The following is an 18,407-nucleotide window of genomic DNA, read 5'->3' on the forward strand; positions in this document are numbered from 1 at the left end:
ACCTATTCCACGCATACACATCCTTGCTGTGTTTTGTGTCCTTAATTGAGGGTATCCGATCATGTCATCTGGTACTGAATCCGCTGAATTTTCCCTTCATTAAAACTGTCGCACATAAACAGGCATACACCTTTCAGTTTCAATTTTAAACTTTTCGAATTGTTTCACCTTGTTGTTTTCAGAAAACATAGATAATCAGACAGCATCAAACGGCGTTAACGAAACGCAGCTTAATGGTAAATGAACCTGTGTTATATTTGGTTTTGCTTTCTTTCAGTTATTCAGTAAAACAAATGCTAGTAGTCTTATTGCATCGCGCAACAAAGGTTCGCTGAATGTACGTATGCAAAAGAAGAGGTAATACCTTTCCACAGTTTATGCAAATGAGTTAACACATGATGAGGTTTAGTAAAATAATTGTTTTGTATTGTAAATAAACCACGGAATAAATACCATTAACCAGACACAGGAAAATGGGGGAAAACAAGACAAAAATTAACTTTCTTTAATTTCATTTGAAAACGCAGGCAGTTCCGACGAAAAGTAGTGACAGGCTTTTGTCTCTGTTATAAACTGTACATTAAGGAAGGAGACCAATTAGGTCGCTGAAAACTGCAAATGTCCTGCGATGCGTATATTTAGTAAATCAACCCAGCCTGGGATATCGGCGAATAATGCCTGAAGCTGAAAGGTTGTCCTAAAAATTAACAATTGGCCGAGAAGCGAAGCTGGTTTTACTAATTTGGTTGACCAGTTACTTTGTAAAATTTATTATGGTGAATTGTAAGTAATAAATGATAAACTCTGTCAACTCATCACATTTACCACGTACTAATTTCATGAATGCTGTTGTTTATTATTGCTGCCAGATACTTCAAGCAATCAGACGCTTGCTGGAGCCCTTTCAGAAGCTATAAGCGTACATGGTATGCACGACATTCTTGCATCAACGTATAACCTATATGATATAGGCCAACATATAAGATATTTCGCTTTCCCATTGCCTTCTCTCTCGTGAGGGTAGGTTGGCTGGTCCGTTAAGAGGGAAACGAAAGAAGCAAAGGTCCAGAAAAAGAAGGTTGTCAAATTGATAAATAATGTAAAATAAATAATTGCAGGTGAGCATCGATAATGTCTTCTACATAGAAATCTTTTAGCAGATATCAATCTAAATATATTCGTCTTCTAAAATATTAATTAAGAATTCGATTCTTTTACTTTGGCCATTTAGATATTTTTCGTTACCGGGAAACAGAATACACAGAATATGTCCCAAAAAAAGCGCCCTTAGATGTTAGAGTCGAATAATTTTTAACTCGGAAACAACCGAGAAAATAGAACAAAAACCAATGAATCCGAAACCTGTCTTCTTTCTTTGGCAACAAAGACTGGGTCAATATAATGAGGCAATGAGACCCAGTTTAAAGGGATGGCCTACACGTTATCGCTACTGAAAACATGATGGGTCGTATCCATCACCGGCTATGCATTTAATGAAACATTTTATCACCACCCATTGTGACCGCTACATATCAAACATGCGACGGGACATTTAGTAGGAATTCTAATCCACTGCTTGCGCTAATAACCGACCATTCTGCTTATAATTGAAATGATAAAAGGCCGCTTTGTTTCTTTCCAACTTGACAGAGCACTTTCGAGCAGCTTCAAAGTAATAACATTCTCCAGGGCTCTTTCGTGGGCGTTCTATTTTACGGCTTCTGCCAAATTACGTACCAATGAAATATGAAATAAATAAGTAATACTAAGTATAAAAGGGTTACTTTCTAAACCCTTGACACCTTATAACAATTTTATATACACATTTTTACAGCAAGCAGTGCAAAGAATAAAACTGAAGCTAATGCAACGGAAGCATTTATGAATAACTCAACAGGTGGGCAAAATTTATATGTTCCGAAAAGTGACTTTCATTTGAATTTCATTTGCCTTGGTGTCCCTCTCAAGTACTTGACTGAGGACTACAAATTGCATTAATTGTCCAGGGCTTCGATTCGGTAAATAAAAAGCGAACATTTTCAAATTGCGGTAAAAACAACAAAGAGACGATTAAATAATGTAGCCTGAGAGACCAGCTTTATTTCGCTGCGTATAGGTGGTTTTCACCTCACACATCGTCACGCAAGTGAAAAAATAAAATCCTCAACCATTCAATAGATTAAGTCAAGAAATTGATATGTTGTAGAAGAGTGATACATAAACAACGTGTGAAAACCACAGGGCTGTGCGATATCTCCTTATCGAATTATTCGAGAAAATGTACCACGGAAAATTACAGAGTTTAGTATGGGACGCCATGTTGGTGCCCCGTCTGATGGGCACCAACATGGCGGCCGGAAACCAGCAAAAACATCTGGAGTTAACCTTGGCTATTTCAAAGCCTTTCTTCTCTCTACTGAACTTTCACGCATTGACATTAACGCTTCTATTGCATGTTAGCTGATCAGACCTAAAAAAAAAACACGAGGCGAATAGATATTTTCATGTACGTGACATGTTTAGAGCAGCAATCCTTCTGTCACGCACTGCGTAAAAATCTAAAATTCAAACTGCTCTATTTTCAAGACAAAGAATGCTATCATGCTGAAAACAAGCAAGCCGATGGAAATTTAGATTTTCGTATATGTGATGAAGAAAAAAACCCAAAATTGTGTTTAGTTATGAATTTCAGTTTTTTATGACGTCATGTGAAAACCAAGAATTCTTTGAATTAAGGATTAAAACAATATTTGTCTTGTGTCCCTAGATCGAAATTTCTCCGCAATTACGACTGAAAACATGATGGGTCCTTTACTGAGAAGATCCGAGGAAGTTATAATGTGTTTTTTAGAGCTGATAGCTTAAAGGAACTGAAAAGAAAGCAGAAATTGAGGAAATAAATCACAATCAATTTGGAAACATTCTATCAAAACACTATTTCATTTGCCATAATTATAACCCCAAACTATACCACTAAGCTAAACTAGTTTCATTCCTTTATAGCAGAGTCCAATGATCTTTCATCTACCATAGAAAAAGAAGGAAATGGATTTATGGGAAACATAAAACCCATACTTAATCAAGGTAAAAATCAATTAATAACAAGCGGTTTTTTGCTTTCACTGATGCATTTGCTTTCTCTACTATTTACAGTGTTTATAAAACTCCTACCTCGGGAGTCTACACTATACTAAGAGTCCTTAAATTCTACTATGTAAAGAAACAAATTCACAGGCTTGAATAATATGTCAACTAACACAGACCTATTTTCAGTTTGTATACCATTTTGTGAAAGTTAGAAGAGTCAAACAATCAAATACAGAAACCATAAAAGAGAATGTAACCTGTTTTTCGAAGATAAATTAACTGGCGGTTACTTGTAAAGTTTAATAATTTTTTCCCTGCAGGATCCTGTGCTCCAGTCCAATCCCTAACCTGTCTCAGCTTGCTTTACTCGTTTCCATGCAGTAATGATGACGATTGCTTTGAGAGCGGAATGAAGTGTTGTGAAACAAAATGCGAATATGGTAAAAAGATGTGCGTTCCTCGAGGTAAGACTTAGGAGACAACAGCAACAAGACAAAAACAGTAAATTAATAACACTGCCACTGCCTGTGCGTGATGTTAATTATTGCCATATCTTAAGCCGACTTCCCTATTCTCCATTACGCTGATCAAAATTAATTTAGGGACAGGTTATAAAACCTTACCATGACAACAATGGTGTTGTTATTTATGTTGGAGGGGCCGTAATCGTGTACAATCCTTTGCTTTAATGTTCGGCTGAATATATTAACAGGAACGTCTCTATTGGTCAGCCCTGCTCCAACACATCTCAAAATCTTTTGTGGTTTGTGCATGGTCAAGGCCAAAAATGTTGACAATAGCATATAACAAAGACCCTTATCAGTCTTCCCAACCTTTGCCTTTTATTCACTATACGCTGCTCAACTAATAATAATAATTAACTAATGATAATAATAATAATAATAATAATAATAATAATAATAATAATAATAATTTTTGAATTTTCAATTACCCGTTGCTTGAAAAAACGTGAAGTCGAAATTAAAGCACTCTATCAAGAACAAAATTTACAACCATTGCCTTTTATTAACTATGCGCTGCTCAACTAATAATAATTAACTAATAACAGCAACAACAACAACAATAATAATAATAATAATAATAATAATAATAATAATAATAATGATAATAATAATAATAATAAGTTTTAAATTTTCATTTACCCATTGCTTGAAACAACTTGAAGTCGAAATTATGGACGGTGCCTACTTTTGTTACTGACGTTCTGTGCATCTCGAGATACTTGAGTTTCCTATGGGTGGTGCCTACCAGTACAGGGATATTTTTGCGCGGTTTAAAACTATGCGGAGAAAGCAGAACTTAACAAGTGCTCTTGGTATCCGGAAAGAAAATTGGGGGTAACCATGCGTTTTTCAGAGATAATAAAGCTATAATTTGGAAATAAAACGACAAATATTGCTTTGTAGTTTACCGTTTTTTAGAATAATTATTGCTTAATTATCTCTAAAAAATGCGTGGTTACCCCCAAGTCTTTTTTTTGGATTCCAATAGCCCTGGCTAAGATCTGCTTTTCACGCATAATCATAAACCGCGCAAAAATACCTCGGTATTAGTAGGCACCGTCATTAAAGCACTCTATCAAGAACAAAATTTACTCCTTAGAGCTGTAGCCAGTCGATGCTATTTAATACTCTTCATTTCCTTCTTTTGTTTTTTTAGTGTCAGCGGTCTGTCCTTTGAGAAATCCATATTATACAGCATTCAAATCATGTAAAGACTCAGGGGATTGTGGGACTGGAGGAGTGTGTTGTTTGGATATGGCAGGAAGACATTACTGTCATCAACTTAGCAGCGTGGAATAAATCCCGTGTAACATCCCACTTGGAAACAAAAACATTACTTTACATATATACCCACACGCGGTTTATTTTTCTCCTTCCATCATTCAGTGTGCAGCAAAACAAATTAAATGAGACAGCACTGAGTTGCTTTTCTAAGCCTCTTCGCTCGAAAGAGCAGCAAACCAAAGCAATTCTTCACAATTATTGTGTATGCATAATGTAAAATTGTCACATCATTGCTACTTAATTGGGAAAGTTGTTTTTTTGTATTCTGAAGAAAATTTGTGATTTGCCCTTTGATTATACCGAGATTGCATAATCGCGTTTTCGGGCCCTCGCCAGCAACTCCTCTTTCACCCCAAAACAAGAGAAAATAAAAAATAAAAGAAAGGCCAAAAAAGATTTATGCATTACTTCTCAAAGTAATGTCTACTTCTCCTTGACTATGTAATTATTGTGTTATTTCACTGTATATTTTGCCATTTACCTTTGGCTTTTGAAGTGTTCAATGATGACAAAGAGATATTTTCTTGCTTGTGATAAATCATTCGCTGTAATATATATCACAACTCGTAATGAGTAGATTATAGATTTTAATTCGTGCTTAATACTTATCACACGAACAAAATGTTATCCCGTCCATGACATTGAGTTTAAAACCCTGACTGGTCACCATTCAAGCGATTTGCGCGGATGATGAGTAAAGTACTTGTCGAGGACGCTGGAGATAAAATTAAAACGTTCTCGCGGATTGTACCTGAACAGCCATTTTAGAAGTTGGTGGCCAAGCATATAGCAATAAAGATAATTACGGTCGTTGGATATAACCAGCGATGTCCTGAAAACAAGTTGAGAGTGGTAAATAATGATTTTGTCACTGTTGATACCTCATACCCTGTGACTTAAAAGTGACGTATAAATTGCGTCCATTAGGTAGAAAGGCCTGGACGGTGCAACAGAGACTAATTCAGTTTTTCAACTGATGGAACTTTTAATCATCTCTTTACATGACTGCATGATTATGATTTTGATGTAAGCATGTTTTATTAACGTGAAAGAGTACCTACCACCGGGTGACACTATGGAAATATTTGGCCTTGTTGTCTCGATATGAGCGACTGTAACTTATGAAAATTTGATGTTTTTAATCATGCATTTAATTTCTAAATCACCACGAAGATCTATCAACCTTTCAGAGATCCATGCAACAAAACTCTTTTTTTTTTTCAATTTTAAAGGTACCAATTTGTCCAAGAGCGTAATCATTAATATAAAGCGACACTATATAGCTAGAGCACTTACGAAAAGATTTATTTTATACCATGTAATGTATTCATTTAATATTATATAAATAACCTTCAGTGCCTGTCAATTAAGCTAGTTTTCATAAACAGAAAGGTGATTAAAAAAATAAAACCATTTTTATAGCATACCAATTGAAATGCACCTTGTACAAGTTTTTCCTTTGTATTTATAACCCGGATTTTCCTAAAAACCTGAGGGGTTTTCCATTTAGCCGAAATGTTCGGTTCAATCGATTGAATTGCAAATGGAGGCGCGGATCAAAAGCAAATTTTTCGGAACAAACGGACAACCCTTAGAGGTACTCCACTTTTTTCGTTCCAATCGGTTCCAAACCGGTTTTACTTCAGAAATTTGCCATTCCCATTTTGTCGTTTTCTTGCGCCATCATTGCGTCGTCCGGCGTAGCATGTTTCTTGGAAGTTTTCGACTGAAAACGAGCTTCTTCCAGGCTTCTTGGCCGAGACGGAAAGAGCATTTCCCTTGGACACGGAAAATTGCCAGAATTTCCAGCTGTTGGCTTCATAGAGGACCTCTGGAATAAAAATCCTTACCTTAAATAGAACCGGTTTCAACGTGCGCTGAGAAAGGAATGGATGGAATTGAATCCTCACATAAACCATCAGCGCCACCCCCTCCCCGAACCCACCACTCAACTGTTGCATTTCGTGGTTGGGGGAAACATAAAAAGAATTCCTTTAGCATCACAGAAATAGGTCCGACAAGCTTTGAAATACAAATAACCGCATTATCATTGTGTCCTCTACAAGATGCAAAAAATCAATGTGCTGTTTATAGTTAAAGTGCGCTTATCTACAGTGAAGTATTTTGACATGCACTTCACTCAAATAATCAGAAACAAGGAGTCCAAAGAAACAAAACGGGTTGAAAATCCCAACTGGCAGGAGGAGAACCAGCTGATGCTTGGCACCAGTGTTGAACTCGGGGAGCGGGGCTACCGAGGAACAACTCTAACTAGCAGTCAGAGCGGGACTTGAACCGAGGATCCCCGGATTACTAGTCGCTTCTCCTTGGTGGTAGATATTCACGTAATGTGACGTTTAGGTAGTTTTAGTTAGAGAAGCGCCGTATTGGATCCGCCAGCTTGAATTTTTCCTTTTCCCCCAAATGACGTCATTGGAACCAATTCGAGCCTTGGTGGCCTGCTTATGATATGCTTTCCGGTATTTCGAATTCGTAAAAATAAGGAAAAATAGCCATACGGAATAGGCCTTATCACGGTTATCAACGCCATTTTGACGAGTAGGCAGACAGGCTTGAAATAACAGTGTTTGTATGGAAAATCCGATGTCAAATAATTTTCATAAAACATCGCTTCCGTTTGGCCCTAGGAAAAGGCTTTTAAGAAAAAAAATTGGAGGGACTTAGCTGTGCCAGAAAGCGTCCATTCGTGTTTTGAACATTCCATTCATTTCCCTGAATTTTTTCCCGTGACTTATTTTTAGTAGCAGTTCACGGCTGGTTCGGTATATAAACAGACAAATGTGAATCGGTAGGAACGGCGTTTAAGCTATGAAAGAAAATTAGTAGGCGAATTCTGCCCGTGGCGATTTTGAACCTTAACAACACGACTCTTTTTTTATAGCTGAGAAAACGCCATGAAGCGTCGTGACGTTTTCAGAAATTTATCTGGCTACAATTTGATGTGGTCTGTTTTCGTTCATTTACTTTAATGTTATCATGACAACTAATTTTTGACAGGAGTTTTTGTCAGAAAATGGAAACGCAAAAATAAATAAATACAGCACGTGGATAAACCATTGCATCCACCTTCCTTTTAACATTATTGTATGGCACCTCAAGACATAAACCTGAAGTTGGAAGTAGTTAATATTAACAAGTTTAAAGGGATAGCCGACTTTTCCGTGACGAATTTATACTAATCCGTTAGGCGCCCAGTACTAGGAGTACTAGGACAATATGGTGTCTTCTTCAAATTTAACTTTTATTTTAAGTGCTGTTGCTGTTACTTGCAAAAGTCCAATGAATAACATTTTTGAATGTCTGGACTGAAGTACTATTCCTTATCAATTCTTAGTTAGATTTTTTTTCACTCAACTTTCTCAAGCTTTCTGTTACCGCTAGTTATGAAATCTTTTTTCAAAACTTTTATTTAATTTATGTCGGTTGCCATTGTTTTGCATTTTAATTTAGTAGTATCACTTGTAGGACTTTGTCGTCGTCTCGCTGTGGTTTTGTTTTGTTTTGTTTTTTTTGTTCTGTTAAATCACCGATAAGGTACGTTTATTTTCGGTTTTCATGTTCATTTCATTGTATTTAATTAGTTTTAACTTTATTTATGTCTATTTATTTCAAAGAATCGTTTTGGGACAGGCCTTGTCCTCCTGCACGAAACGAGTGATTAGTGTACGGTGAATTTAATGAAAGAAAGTGTGCTGAGTTGATTGCTTGCGATAATACTTTCAGTTCCAAGGTTAATAAAACGTATTTACCACAATATAATCTGGTGCCACTATTTTATAAAGTTTGTAATTTGTGATTGAAATTCATATGTTGGCGATGTTAGTCAGTCTAGAAAAATTAACGACAGACCTTTTATAAATTAATAAACATTTACTTCATAGAAAAGCTTTTTAACCAGTGGTACAACTTAAGTGGCCAGAAAAACTTGGCGGGAGTCCAACATGTAGAATAAAACGAAAAAGGAATTCATCCTTGGTCTGAAATAATTCCCTACTCTTTTATTTCAATGCACTGTTGTTTATAACATAAACAATTTCAGTAAAATGACAGTAACAATTTTAGGGAAAACAGCCATTAATTACATCAACATCACAATTTTCATTCTCAAGCTTTTGGTTTCTCTCGCTTTCAAACTTATATTTTTGGATAAAAATCATCTTTTCTTAATTGTTCGTCTGTTAATTCTTCATCAAAGACAGCTGATGGAGAAATCAATTTAGCGCTTCTTGCAGAAGTAGTCTTATCTGCACTCTGTGATGCTATTGGCAGGTCGTTCTTCGACCCTCTCCGGCTTTTCTTTCGACGACGCTCAGCTTCACTGAAAAATACAAATAATCATTAATTGACGGAATTTTGTACAACTGCTTTAAATATTGGATTTTATGTCATTTGCACGAAATAACAATACCCGATTGTTATCACCTTTGAACAACGGTAAGATTTCTTAAAACAGCATACTAACCGAAAGAGAGGACGCTTTCCATGATACATTACCGCGCGACTTTCGCTGATTGGGGCCCGCTGGGAATTAGGTACTAACTCGGTAAATATTCTGATTTGTACACGTGTTTAGGTCATAACTGACCGAAGGAACTTTCAGAGTTCTGCTGGTTTACTACTCAACTAAGAAAACCAAAATAAACCTACAAGACCACACATTCAAATAAATAACTGGGCCCTGTTGTTCGAAAGCCGATTAATGCTAATCCACGATTAAAAGTTAATTGAGGCTTTCGTCTCGCTCTTTTAAAATGGTTTAAAAGGCTAATTTCAAGCTTAAGGCTTAGAAAATTCTAAGGCCAGATTGAGGGACAAAAATCTTTTCGGGAGAATCTTAATTTATTTTAATTAAACTCGTATCAAAGCTCACGTTAAACCAGAATTAGCTTAATCAGGCTTTGAACAATTGGGCCCAGGTATCCAATGAAAAACTCAGGGGGAAAGGACAGTTTAAAGACAACAAACTAACAACTGGAAATTTCACGGTGGTCCAAGCCAAGGTCAGCAAGAATTGCCAGGCATATCTATTTCGAGAGCTGTTGTTAAAAGACCAAAATAATCAATCAACTAGACGACAACACTTATAAACTACAAAACATTTGTATAGGATAACCTAGACCTTGAATCATAACATCAACATGACGGTCACAAGTTCTTGAGTCATGCAACTAAAATGACTCAACTCAATAAGTTATTAAATTATGAAATCCACTTCATAACAGTAAACAAACTTTAAACCACTAATAAATATGGCAAATTTCCCTTTCACAATATCTTTCCCGGGAAAATAGTTCGACAATTTTTCCACCTGTTTCAACTTTTTCCTGGTTCCCCTATCTGCTCCTGGGTGCCCTAGGATGGCTTGTTTGTTTTTTAACTTGCTCTTGTGGGTTCAGCCTCAAATCACCGAACAATGATGTTCTGTCCATGTCAGCCTCAGTATAAATTTTGTTTGTGCGTTCCGAGAATGGCTATACTGCCCAAAATCAATGTCATTTGGTCTGCAACTGTCATCTCATTTCCCTGAGCAGATATGTTTCGAGACATTTTTCACTCATTTTTACTGTCAGCCGTATAAGTATCATAATACACCGTTAGATGTCCACTTTTAGTTAATTTAAGTGAGTTAAATGGTATACAGTGTTTGACTGACCTGTCATCGATCAACAGCGAAGCAATGACCAACATGACAAGAATCACGGCCCAAAACTTGTTCATCTTGTTGGTGCCTGCAAGACTAAACACAAAACATTTACAGTGCAACGGATTTATTAGTTTCAGTTTTCAGATTCCTTTTAGCAAAAAACAACAACAAAAACTCCCGACTGACGAGTTTCAAGATATTTAAAGAGAGCGAATCAGCAACTACAAGGAGTTTACTGAAAACTTACAAATATTACATTATCTCAGTACTGTCCAAGAAAGCAGAGAAAAGAAAAAAAGCATATTTCAGTGGATTGGTTTGGTATTGATCAGGATAAATTGCACCGTGTGTTGAAATTCAGTCAGGAAACCGCAATACCCTTCCACAATATCTGCTGATCTTTTTCTAATGGCTCTACAGGAAATTAGTGAGTAAGGGTTGACCAACAGTAGCATCAACAATATTACACTTTCCTTTAAAATATTCAAAAGTTTTGATAACTGGAAAAGATGCAACAAAGAAGAAAGGACAAGGCGCAAAATCGCGGTGAATTATAACAAGTTTTTGAAAGATTAGCCCTCACTGTTTTTCTTATGCGAGATCTTACCTCTTAGAAGATGTTTCCTGTTAGGAGAGTGGTAGTGTATGATCAGATTTTTAAATCAGATTTGATGGTCTTTTCTTGAAACTAAAAACACATGACTCAACAATCACACCATTCATCTGTCTTAGTTTGAGACTGACCACCTTACCTTCAAAGTCGTTAATATTTGAGGAGATAACTGACTTGTCCGTAAGAGCGGAAAGCGTTCTGTGCAATACTTCTGCGCATATCCGTTCGCCGGCTCAAGTGAAAATGCTGCCATTCTGGATTCAGCTAGCGCCTTGAGTGGTAAACGTACATTTTACCATCTACGCTTGGTCAAATTTCATTAAATATGCTAGAAAGTTGGACTGAGCATTTTGCCAACACCATGTGAAGTAATAACTCTCTGAGTCCGTTAAAAAACGGGTTGAAACAATGAGCAAACAATCGAGTTTGTCTTTGTTGAGATTCAAGATATACAAGAAGGAATCTAGCCAAATTCTATGATGCCGAAACTTGCGTTTCGTGGCGATAATGTTGTAAATCTTTTCACAGCCGCTGCCAGTTCGATGGCCGCGTTGCGAAGAAATGATATATCCACGTATTTGAGCACAAAAAATCTCCAAGAACCAACAGCCTCTAAAATAACTTAGCAGAAAGGTTCCACGAACGATGAGGAAGGTTTGCATGTAAATATAGCAAATTTTCACAAAGGATGACTGAGATTTTAACCCGATGGAATACAGACGACGACTTTGAAAAAAGTTAGCGCAACAATTTCAAAATATTACGCATGCGCTACGTGTGACATAGTCCCTTTAAAACACTGAGTTCAATGAAATTGGACAAACCGTTGACAAGTGACTCCCGAACAGCAGCGTTCAGAGTTTTCAGCTCATTTACGGATGACTTGAGCCCGCGAAAGGAAATCCGCACAAAAATTTCCCAGAACGTTTTTCTGCTCTAAAGGACACGTCAGTTCTCTCCTTGAATATTAACTGCTTTAAACGTAAGGTGGTCAGTTTCAAGCTAAGACAGATGAATGCTATAATTGTTGAGTCATATATTTTCAGTTTCAAGAAAAGAACCATCACTCATTAAAAATCTGATCATACACCGACACTCTTCTAACGGGACCGACTTTCAGTAAGAAATTCGAAAAAATTGGGCAAAACATAGCTCGCAAAATGTATTTTTAACAGGAAAGGCAACGTCATCGTTTTCAGCTCATTCACGGATCACTTGATCCCGTGAAAGGATGAGCGCAGAGAACTTGCGCAGAACGTTTTTCGGCTATGAAGGACCGGTCAGTTGTCTCCTTGAATATTAACTGCTTTGAACGAAAGGTGGTCAGTCTCAAGCTAAGACAGATGAATGCCATGCTTGTTGAGTCATGTGTTTTCAGTTTCAAGAAAAAGAACCATCACTCATTAAAAATCTGACCATGCACTGCTAGTCTCCTAACAGGAAACATCCTCTTCGAGGTAAGTTTTGATGTGTGAAAATTGGTCAAGGCTAATCTTTCAAAAAATGCTAGATATAATTCACCGCGCTTTGGGACCTTACCCTGGCCTCTTTGTTGAACTCTTTCCAGAAATCAAAATTTTTGATCTTTTTAAAGAAACGTGTAAAATTTGCTGATGCTTTTGTAAAGCCATTGTTCACTAATTTCCCTTAGAGCCACTAGAGAAAGATCACAAGACATTATGGCAGAGTATTGCCGTTTATTCAAATAATTTCTACTGTAGATACACACGGTGTAATGCAGCCTGAAAATACCAAACCAATCCACCGAAATATGTTTTTTTTTTCTTGTCCCTGCTTTCTTAGGAAGCACTGAGATGTAATATTTACGAGTTTTTAAACTCCTTGCAGTTGCTGTTTCGCTCGCTACGGTTAAATATCCTGAAAAGCGTCGGGTTTTTTTGTTGTTGTTTTGTTCTAGATGGAGAGTAAAAAATGAAACTTGTAAATCCGTTACACTGTGAAATGTTTTTTGTCTAGTCTTGCAGGCACTAACATGATGAACAAGTTTTGGACCGCGATTTTTGTCATGTTCGTTATTGCTTCTCTGTTGATCGATAACAGGTCAGTCAGACACTGTATATCATTTAACTCACTTGAATTAACTGAATGTGGCCTTCTAATGGTGTATTGTAATACTAATATGGCTGACAGTAAAAACAAGTAAAAAATATCCTGGGCACAGTTGTTCAAAGCCCAATTAAACTAACCCTGGGTTAACATGAAGTTTGATTTCAGTTTCAAAAGACTTTTGCTCATCAGTTTTTACTTGGACTCTACCTTTCGCTTATTATCAGCTTTTAAAACACTTTATCGAGCGAGGTGAAAACCTCGATTAACTTTTAATCGGGGATTAACGTTAATCGGCATTCGAACAACCGGGCCCTGAAGCATATCTGCCCAGGAAAATGACATGACAGTTGCAGACCAACTGACATTGGGTTTGGGTGGTAGCCATTCTCGGAACGCGCAAACAATTTTTTCGGGGTTTTGTACTGAGGCTAAACTGGGACAGAACATCATTTCTCGGTGGTTTCAGACTGAGCCCAAAAAAGCAAATACAAACATATTCGGAGACCCAGGGGCAGATGGGGACTCTCCGGGTTGATTGAGCGACCTCGTGATCTTACTGATCTAATAAGAATAAGCTGTGCTATCTCGTCCGCTGTCACTGTAGGGTTCCCCTGTAGTGTAGTGGTTATCACGCAGGAGACCAAGCTTCGAATCCTCGCCGGTGAACCATATTTTCACATAGTACGTTGCATCTTGCATTTACACGTTAACTTGTTAACTTTGTACTTTTTTTTGATATAACAGGTCATCATAGAGATCCTATGTGAAAATATGGCTGTTTCACTAAGTATGAATATTCCCTGCTGTCTTTGTTTCATGCCCATAGGGAAGACGAGGAGAATGTTAAAACAAGTGGAAAAAAACCATCGGTTTTTTCTCAAGGGGATGGGCATTGTGAAAGGGAAAAGCAAGAAACCTGTGTCCATTAATTGTAGTTGCTATTTCCAAATCCAAATAGACTTCATTGGCAAAGCCTGGTCAACAATGCAACTAGCTGTAGATGACTTCCACTGGTCTATTGGAGTAGAGCCAATTATTCTTTCTTAGTCCATTAATCACGGGAACGATAAAAATTTACCTTCCAAAGGGTTAACTATTTTGCGAAGTCAATTTTATTTATCTGACTAATTAACAATTAGACGGCGAGCTCGAGGTTTCTATCGGCTGATAGTTGGCGAGAGGCGAAGCCCCGAGCCAACTATCAAAGGCGATGGAAACCGAGAGCGAGCAGTCTAATTGTTTTAGCATACCTCAGTGATCGATCTATGAGGCAAAAAAATCTTTTTATTTCATAAATTTTGATATGTTTGTGCAATGATGCACGCTAAATCGCGCGCGCTCTGACAAACTGCCGTCTATCGATCGATAATCGGCACCCGTGTAGCCAATCAGATTGAGCGTTACGCGATAGTCGGTCACTGAGGTATGCTAAATCAATTTAGCTGCTATATTTGTTAGTGTGCTTACCATTTGCACGAAAAGTCCGAGAATTTTGGTTGAAAACCAAATGGAACACAAAATTCCCGTAAAAATCCATCCTCAATTTTCAGGGTATTTACATATCGAGTTACCCTTCTTTTTCCAGTTCGGAAAGGAACGTCGGAAACGTCTCTACCATTTGTCATTTCTCCCGTTTTCAGCCGGAAGTACTAGTCGCGCGGTAATATAATGAAACATGGAAAGCACCGTTTCTTTCGGTTGGTATGGAGTTTAAAGAAATCTTGCCATCATTCAACGATGATCACAATCTCGTTTTTCCCGTGCAAATGGCAAAAAATGCAATATTTAAAACAGTTATAGAAAATGTTAATTTGTATTTTTCAGTGAAACATTTGTTAATAGCGTCCGTGCAGGTTTTCGAAGGAGAATGAGTAGAAAGAAAAATGACCATCCGGTAGCATCACAGAGTGCGGATGAGACTACTTCTCCAAGAAGCGCTGAATTGATTTCTCCATCAGCTGTCTTTGATGAGGAATTGACAGACGAACAATAAAGAAAGGAGAATGTTTCGTCAAAAAAATAAGATTAAAAATGAGAGAGAAACCACAATTTTGACAATGGAAATTGTAAACTTGATTTAATTATTGGCTTTTCTGTCTAAAATTGTTACCGATCTTACTGGTATTATTTATGTTATAAACAAAAGTGCATTGATCGAAATAAATTGTAAGCAATTATTTCAGAACGAGGATGAATTGATTTTTCGTTTTATTCCACATGTTGGACTCCTGCCACGTTTTTTTCGCCATTTAAGTTGTACGTACCACTCATTGATTTAAAAATTCTTGTACGAAGTCAATGTTTAGTAATTCATAAAAGCCTGTCTGTAATTTTTCTAAACTAACTTATCGGCGTCGAAATATAAATTTCAATCACAAATTACAAATTTGCTGAAAAAACACCAATAACCCTACCTAGAACGGGCTCTTTTTTGCCTTCTGGGGCCGAGGAGGGGCCTGATTGCTCCCTCCCCCCCCCCCCCTCCCCCTCTCCCTGTCATAACTTCCCAAGTATAAAAGCTATAACAATGAGACTTAGAGGACACTTAGTACGTCTAAGTATATCTCCGTTGAATTTTTCATAGCAAAGTGATGACGTGATATGACGTCATAATTAGGTCACGATTGCCAAATGGCGGCCATCTTTGGATCCGCCATCTTGGATTTCTGAATTTTCCCAAAACGTCAAGAAAGCGCCAAAATTGCACAAAAAGTAAACAAATCCCAATAAAGGAACACTAATGGGGGCTAAAAAGATGACCGTTATGGGAAGAAAAGTGATTTCTCTTTATTTTAAAAAGGGATTTTCTAAGTCAATCAACACTAACTAATAAAATTTTTAGAACTTAACCCCTTGTTTCTTGGCACCAGATTATATTGTGAACCTTGCAAATAAAAGCTTGAGAATCAAAAGTTGACAGAAAAAAATTAAATCTGGCCAGGAAGTAGGATTGGTACGTCAGTCCAAAAATGCAAAAGAGATATTCATTCGACTTTCGTAAGTAACACCAACAGCAACAACAAACAATTTCTGCTAAAATAAAAGTTCAATTTGCCGAAGACGTCATATTCTTCTAGTACTATTCGGATTCTCTGATTGGTATATATTCTGCACGGAAAGCTCGGTTATCCCGTTAAGCTTACAGTCAATTCACGTCACGCGTGAACAGTGTTTCCGAGAAAGAATTTCTCTTTGTAATGTCCGACATGTCAATGGAATGTTGAACATTAATTTCTCTGGAAATCGTTCCCAAAAAGACGCATTACAGTAAAAACCCGCATATAAGACCCTAGAATTTTCGAGGTCAGGCTGAACAGGTTCTTATATTTTAGGGTAGTTTTTCACAATTCAGGCTGATTAGGTTCTTAATAGCTTCTTATATTTTTCAGAGGTTGTCATGGTGTAACCATTGGCAGAAATGTTGTACTTCTAATACAAAATGGTTTAGCACTAGAGAAATCTAGTAAAAAAGCAAACAAATGTAAATCAAAGAAAACATATACACAATAACTTTTTGTCAGAAGTTTCTCACAATTAAAATCCAGAATTTTGACCAACAAAATTGAAGTGATTGTTTTTGTATAAGAAACTATTTTTCTTTGCCAGGATTTGTAAGGGAGATAAACAAGTTTATCGAAATCGAAGGGTTATCTACAGCTTAAATCCATTGAATAAACCGATTACACAACTTTTGTAACAATATTACAAGCCCCAGAAGTCAACTGATGGCAGGAAAAATATCTTTAGTAACTGAAACTTCACAAATAGTCCCTTTTGTCATTGCGCCTGGTGACAATTCTGAACTTGTTAAAAACTGAGGGTTAGGAGAATGGTAGTGTATGATCAGATTTGTAAATCAGATTTGATGGTCTCTGTAGTTTTCTTGGAACTGAAAACACATGACTCAACAATCACAGCATTCATCTGCCTTAGCCTGAGACTGACCACCTTACTTTCAAAGTAGTTAATATTCAAAGAGACAACTGACTTGTCCTTTAGAGCGGAAAGCATTCTGTGCAATCCTTCTGCGCATATCCGTTTGCGGGCTCAAGTGAAAATGCTTCCATTCTGGATTCAGCTAGCGCCTTTTGTGGTAAACGTACATTTTACCATCTATTCTTTGCCAAATTTCATTGAATATGGTAGAAAATCGGACTGAGAATTTTGCCAACACCATGTGAAGTGGTAACTCTCTGAGTACGCTAAAAAACGGGTTGAAACTATGAGCAAACAATCGAGTTTATCTTTGTTGAGATTCAAGATACAGCTATTTCAACTAACGTTGTCGGATTAAAATCAAGCTAAAAGACAAGACTGCAATGTGTTGTGGGATTATTTGTATGAATAATTTCATCAAAATCATCCCTGCACGTGCAGGTCATTGTACTGCTAATTACAACCTATTGTTTTCTCCAGGCATGACTAATTTTGATGAATTTATTCATAAAAGTCCCACGTAAACTTTCGGTCTTGTCTTATAGCTTCATGCTTTGAACCCGACAACGTTAGTTGAAATGACTGTATACAAGAAGGAATCTAGCCAAAATATATGATGCCGAAACTTGCGTTTCGTGGCGTTAATGTTGTAAATCTTTTCACAGCCACTGCCAGTTCAATGGCTGCTTTGCGAAGAAATGATATATCCACGTATTTGAGCACAAAAAAATCTCCAAGAACCATCAGCCTCTAAAATAACTTAGCAGAAAGGTTCCACGAACGATGAGGAAGGTTCGCATGTAAATATAGCAAATTTTCACAAAGGATGACTGAGATTTTAACCCGATGGAATACAGACGAAGACTTTGAAAAAAGTTGGTGCAACAATTACAAAATACTACGCATGCACTACGTGTGACATGGTCCCTTACACTGAGTTCAATGAAATTGGACAAAACGTAGACGGAAAAACGTATTTTTGCACATAGGGTGACAAGTGACTCCCGAACAGCAGCGTTCAGCGTTTTCATCTCATTTACGGATGACTTGAGCCCGCGTAAGGAAATCCACAGAAAAATTTCCCAGAACGTTTTACTGCTCTGAAGGACAGGTCAGTTATCTCCTTGAATATTAACTGCCTTAAAGGTAAGGTGGTCAGTTTCAAGCTAAGACAGATGAATGCTATGATTGTTGAGTCATATGTTTTCGGTTTCAAGAAAAGAACCAT

At 37.2% G+C, this 18,407-nt stretch overlaps 1 protein-coding gene and 2 long non-coding RNA genes across 7 annotated transcripts in view; 2 read left to right on the top strand and 1 right to left on the bottom strand.

Moving 5' to 3' along the window:
• LOC146463824 (A disintegrin and metalloproteinase with thrombospondin motifs 6-like) overlaps positions 1-6,331 on the top strand; it is a 37,950-nt gene extending 31,619 nt beyond the window's left edge. For 2 of the 3 annotated variants that reach the window (XM_085083971.1, XM_085083973.1), the window contains exons 32-37: positions 183-236; positions 870-926; positions 1,835-1,897; positions 3,004-3,084; positions 3,408-3,551; positions 4,768-6,331. In XM_085083971.1, the coding sequence (XP_084940097.1) occupies positions 183-236; positions 870-926; positions 1,835-1,897; positions 3,004-3,084; positions 3,408-3,551; positions 4,768-4,910 (542 nt within the window). In that variant the 3' untranslated portion in view covers positions 4,911-6,331. The remainder of the gene's footprint in view (positions 1-182; positions 237-869; positions 927-1,834; positions 1,898-3,003; positions 3,085-3,407; positions 3,552-4,767) is intronic. The other variant, XM_085083972.1, reaches the window with a different exon arrangement.
• A 2,218-nt stretch (positions 6,332-8,549) lies between these two features.
• On the bottom strand, positions 8,550-11,286 carry LOC146463826 (uncharacterized). The gene is made up of 3 exons (XR_014856804.1): positions 11,168-11,286; positions 10,570-10,653; positions 8,550-9,234 (listed from the first exon to the last, which is right to left on the bottom strand). It is a non-coding gene; the product is annotated as an uncharacterized LOC146463826 (long non-coding RNA).
• An 812-nt stretch (positions 11,287-12,098) lies between these two features.
• LOC146463827 (uncharacterized) lies at positions 12,099-15,593 on the top strand. 3 transcript variants are annotated; one of them, XR_014856793.1, is made up of 3 exons: positions 12,099-12,120; positions 13,159-13,234; positions 15,068-15,593. It is a non-coding gene; the product is annotated as an uncharacterized LOC146463827 (long non-coding RNA). The 3 variants fall into 3 exon arrangements; XR_014856791.1 differs by lacking the exon at positions 12,099-12,120 and adding an exon at positions 12,512-12,630 and having other exon boundaries at positions 13,151-13,234; positions 15,068-15,589; XR_014856792.1 differs by lacking the exon at positions 12,099-12,120 and adding an exon at positions 12,516-12,630.
• Positions 15,594-18,407: the final 2,814 nt, after the last annotated feature.

This window comes from Pavona decussata, unplaced genomic scaffold, assembly GCF_977016875.1.
Source record: "Pavona decussata unplaced genomic scaffold, jaPavDecu1.1 SCAFFOLD_174, whole genome shotgun sequence".
Classification (NCBI taxonomy): domain Eukaryota; kingdom Metazoa; phylum Cnidaria; class Anthozoa; order Scleractinia; family Agariciidae; genus Pavona; species Pavona decussata.